General features: G+C 39.1%; 1 protein-coding gene and 1 long non-coding RNA gene across 4 annotated transcripts; one reads left to right on the top strand and one right to left on the bottom strand.

Annotated features, from left to right (window-relative positions):
- The first annotated feature begins 1,589 nt into the window (after positions 1 to 1,589).
- On the top strand, positions 1,590 to 3,455 carry LOC109705565. Its single transcript, XR_002214796.1, has 2 exons — positions 1,590 to 2,017; positions 3,198 to 3,455. It is a non-coding gene; the product is annotated as an uncharacterized LOC109705565 (long non-coding RNA).
- Positions 3,456 to 3,706: 251 nt separating this feature from the next.
- LOC109705578 (CRIB domain-containing protein RIC4-like) lies at positions 3,707 to 4,812 on the bottom strand. Of its 3 annotated transcripts, none has more exons than XM_020226318.1 (2): positions 4,503 to 4,812; positions 3,707 to 4,320 (listed from the first exon to the last, which is right to left on the bottom strand). In XM_020226318.1, the coding sequence occupies exons 1-2, from the start codon at positions 4,612 to 4,614 to the stop codon at positions 3,938 to 3,940; spliced, it is 495 nt and encodes a 164-aa protein (XP_020081907.1). In that variant the 5' UTR covers positions 4,615 to 4,812; the 3' UTR covers positions 3,707 to 3,937. The 3 variants fall into 3 exon arrangements, with proteins under 3 accessions (XP_020081907.1, XP_020081906.1, XP_020081905.1); XM_020226317.1 differs by having other exon boundaries at positions 4,479 to 4,812; XM_020226316.1 differs by having other exon boundaries at positions 3,707 to 4,323; positions 4,479 to 4,812.
- Between the last annotated feature and the right edge of the window lie 249 nt (positions 4,813 to 5,061).

Here is a 5,061-nt window from a genome sequence, read left to right on the forward strand (position 1 = left end):
AAAGAAGAGATAAAATTCAGATAAACTCTCAAAAAGCCTCGACCTTGCTTTTGTGATTACTTGGAACGAAAGTCGTGCCGTGCACGCAGAAGAAACACGCGCTTTTCCGGTAAGTTTCTTACCGCCAGACTGCTCCTGACGGAAATTCTCTTTAAACGCGGGGAAGTTATGGATATTTAAGACGACTTATATGAAAAGATACACTCTGAACATGAAAATAGTTAACACTGCATATAATCGGCAATCTAAAATAGTGCTCTAATACATCATCGGCCTACGAACATCAAAACTGTTTTATTTTGAAGTGATTGGATATCATAAAGTGTTGAATTACGCGAGAATTGTAAGGTATGGAGAAAACACGACGGCAGAAACTGGTTTTCTTTAGTTTCCCAGCAATTATCGTTAGAATCATCGACCGGCAAGCTATAACAAGAGTCACGACAATCTTAATGCAACTGTTTTCCTAACTTTCCTCAGAAACGCCAACATCGTTCAGCGCAAAGAGTGCAAGGCGACTTCTCTTCATTGAGCATGCCTACACTCGAATGCCGAGATACACGTTCACGGATGTCCTAACTGCTTGTGAAAGGAAGCAGCCTGCTCCCCTCTCGTCAAGCGCTAAAGTCCGGCCGCCCAACAAGGCTGTCTCCTCTCAACTTCCTGACACAAACAAGGCACAAAGCTTCCCCCTCAAGCGAGCCTCACTGGTTGGAACATCGTACACGAGCTTGCCCGAACTTCCTGAAGCTCGACGCACCTCTTCTCCCCAATGTGCGATTTAGAGCTCAGAGAAAAGCCCGAACTGTTGGTCGTCGTCTAGAACTGTTTCTTTAATGATACGACGTGCGGTGATCCAGGCTTACGAATAATAGCACTTGATCACCAGGCAAAACACTTACCTACCTCGAATTCTTCATATTCGGCTATATCTGGTATGAGTTTATCCTGCTGTACCAAATATGAATCCGATATAATCCCAGAATGGATATTTCTGTGCGTGTAACCGCCCATTACAAGTAGAAGACGTGCATGAAGAAGCTGGAGAAGGACGAAGACGGCAGCTGCATCTACTAATATCCCATACTACCTACGGCATATGCAGGAATTGTGGAAGAATCTCTAATTGTCCCACTCCCGGAATTCCCTAATATCGATGAAGCTCACATGCGCCCATCGGGTTCAACCTCGTTCCCGAAAACTGCAATTGGAACAAGGTGAGGATTATGCGTCCAACAACATGCATAAATTCTATCCTGCACTGAACAGCAGTCGCGATCGATCTATTCGAAAGAAGCTTGTTGACGCGGATAGTACAGATCATCCACAATCTTCAACTCCAGCCCACTTATCTCCTCCTGCCTCTTTAGATTCGCGAGAGCTCAGCGAGTGATAACCCAGAAATTTCGGCAGACCCTCGATCATTCGGCAGAAAGCTAAAACATCCAGTCTATCAACGGGTTATCTATCGCGTATCTCGACCTGCTTATTTCCGCCATTGATTCCGTTGCGTATCACTGTCGCTTTTCAAACAACTAAATAATCAGATAACCGCCCGATGAATAGGTGCCATCGATCAATGCCATCACATAGTATGCGAGCTCGTCGGGACTCGATCGCAAACTTTTGCTGTCAACTTGGGGACTCGAAAGGAGGACATTCAAAGGCTTGTTTTATCTATGAAGCATTTATCATCAGATTTTTATCAGGCAAATGAAGGGAAAACCTCTTTGAAAAGTGGTGTTTGTGCTCCCCTTGGTACTAGCTCTATGCAGTTGACTCCGAGGGACGCGTTTTTCGCGAAAAAGAGGAAAGTGCTTATCGGAGAGAGCCTTGGTAAGATATGCGGCGAGCTTATTTGTCCATATCCGCCCGGGATTCCAGTTTTGGTTCCTGGTGAAGTGATTACTGAGGATGCACTCTCCTATCTTTTGGATGTGAGGAATATGGGCGCGGGAATTAGCGGCGCAGCTGATGATAAGCTCTCTTCCATGCTTGTGTGTGACTTTTAATGCAGGTTATTCTTTTGATGTTTAATTTTTAACGCGGGATCGACTCGCAAACATGCAAATTAAGGACTAGAAATAATATGGATGTGTTTGCTTCAAAACAATGTCAGAACAAAAGGTGAAGGATTTGTAAGCAGCAGTTAGATATATAGCAATGAAAAAAAAAAAATGCTTGAACTTGGTTGTAAAATGGCAGTAAAATTAAAGGCAATATGGAGTTTCTACTTTGTACTTTATCCTTTCTCCTATTCAATGAATTGCAGAGAAATTTATGCTGTGTTTGTAACTTTGTATGGCTATTTATTCTGATCTTTATCTAATTTTCTGTATTGTAAAGCCCTAAAGAGTACATATTATTTTAATAGATTTTTTTTTTTCATTTGGAAAACCTATATTTATATAAAGATAGATGATTACTTACTGAGTATATATTCAGTTTTCGTGCATTAAATAAGATTTGATCACTACTTATTAGAGCAGTTGATTGATACTCTATTTTACACTATATATAAGATTCAGAATCAAATTTAAACATTATCAGAAAAGGTTTTGAGTTTGTGATAATGCAATATGGTAGTTAGGTTTGTCGCGGGTTGCTTAATTAATTATTAATCAATTAAAATGGAATATAAAAACACTTCTAATCCAAAAAAAAAACCTTTAAAACCAAGACTTTGATGTTGCAACCGAATATTAATTATTTGTGTAATTAGAAAGATGATTATACTGGATCGGGCATCTTAACAAAATAAATGTGATTATCTCGCGATAAGCGACAAAGATTTGATCAGGACATGGAGACAAGATGTGCTCGCTAATCTAATTTGCACACGAATTAATTAATTGATTAATGTCAGAATATAAGCAAATCAATATAAAGAAGGTTCGGGTACTCTGTCATATCACATGAACTGCACAAAAAGAAAATGAAACAAATATTTTTTTTAAAAAAATTCTTTCTTTTTGTGTTATTTTTTTTATTATAATCATTTTTTTTTTTTTTTTTTTTGCTCTTCTTGTATATATACTCTCTTCTACTTAATTTAATTGAAGAGTTATATATACTCAATAGCATATTAAATATATATAGAAATATGAACTATATTAGCTATTATACTGCCATCAAAATCATTAATAGAAACTTTGTAGCTGGATTTTTTTTTTTTTTTGNTGTGACTTTTAATGCAGGTTATTCTTTTGATGTTTAATTTTTAACGCGGGATCGACTCGCAAACATGCAAATTAAGGACTAGAAATAATATGGATTTGTTTGCTTCAAAACTATATCAGAACAAAAGGTGAAGGATTTGTAAGCAGCAGTTAGATATATAGCAATGAAAAAAAATATGCTTGAACTTGGTTGTAAAATGGCAGTAAAATTAAAGGCAATATGGAGCTTCTACTTTGTACTTTATCCTTTCTCCTATTCAATGAATTGCAGAGAAATTTATGCTGTGTTTGTAACTTTGTATGGCTATTTATTGTGATCTTTATCTAATGTTCTGTATTGTAAAGCCCTAAAGAGTACATATTATTTTAATAGATTTTTTTTTTTTTTTTCATTTGGAAAACCTATATTTATATAAAGATAGATGATTACTTACTGAATATATATTCAGTTTTCGTGCATTAAATAAGATTTGATCACTACTTATTAGAGCAGTTGATTGATACTCNTATATATATGCACCAACAAGGAAACAATCTTAAAAAGAGCTCCCCATATCAAAACAAGCTATACTACAAGTTCACATGCAAGGGCATGCACCCTGCTGTCTCATTAGTCATCAACATGCATGCACCAAGAGATAGTTATAAGCTATATACCAAAGCAATTAATAACCAACAAGGAAAACCACAAGAAGAAGAAGAAGAAGAAGAAGAAGAAGAAGGAAGAAGCAGTTACACCTCACTGTGGCCAACAAACCCTAGGGGACCATGGGGTGGGGGGAAGGTAGAGAGAGAGAGTTATGAGGAGGAGGTAGAAAGAGAAACTCATTAGGGGACCTGCTGCTGCTGCTGCTGCTGCTGCTGCTCTTCATGCTGCTCACACCATCCAACCCTATGTGAGCCACATGCTGCACATCTGTTGGAAACCCTATCACCATCTCCCTCTCTTCCTCCTCCTCATCACCACCACCACCACCATCACCATCTTCTTCATAGACCACAAACAGCTGGGACAAGCCCATCTTGAAGCCCCTGATCAGCTTCTGCAGCCCCGCAGAGATGCTCGGCTTCGGAAGCGCCAGAAGCCTGACCGCGCTTCTCGGCTTCTGATCGCCGCCGCCGCTGTTGTGTGGGCTCTCCTCTGCTAAAACCATTAGAAGTAATCGTAACAATAAAGAAGTCAAAGCTACTCTACTACTTACAGGATAGCTAAATAATCAAGTGTCAAACAGCGAGCAGCCTTACATATATATGCATAAGAAGAGGTTTTTTTTTTTCTTTACATGTATATATACATACTTGATTGTAGTGGGGGGATTGGACCTAGTTGAGTATTCTTCGGCTGGGTGTGGAGGACGGAGACGCTCGATTGAGAAACGCAACCGACGGAAAAGGGGAGGACGACGAACCGATCCATTCTCCGGTCTCTCATCATGGCTTCATGAATATTAATACTGAAGAGTGTGATGAGAGAGGAATTTGGTGGTTATGAGAATGAAAGAAATGAAGAGCAGGTGGATTTGTTATATACTGGGTGGTGTTGGCTTTGTTAGCAAGCATGCATGATTTCCACTATATGCATATGAAAGAACCAAAAGAAGGCTTATATACAAATTAAAGTTTGGTGTGTGTGTGTGTGAGAGAGAGAGAGAGAGAGAGAGTTATGGAGTGGGTTGGGTTGGGTTGGATTGGATTGGTTGGTTTGGTACCAACTCTTTTTCGTTTGAATGCAAGTCCAAATTGTAGGCCTAAGAACCCACTAATAGCTTTAAATTTTGTGTCCATTTCTTTTCAGATGGTTCTACTTTTTTTGTAATGTGGGCTCTCTCTCTCTCTCTCTCTCTCTCTCTCTCTCTCTCTCTCTCTAACTTGTTACCTCCCT

This window comes from Ananas comosus, unplaced genomic scaffold (genome assembly GCF_001540865.1).
Source record: "Ananas comosus cultivar F153 unplaced genomic scaffold, ASM154086v1, whole genome shotgun sequence".
Taxonomy (NCBI): Eukaryota; Viridiplantae; Streptophyta; class Magnoliopsida; order Poales; family Bromeliaceae; genus Ananas; species Ananas comosus.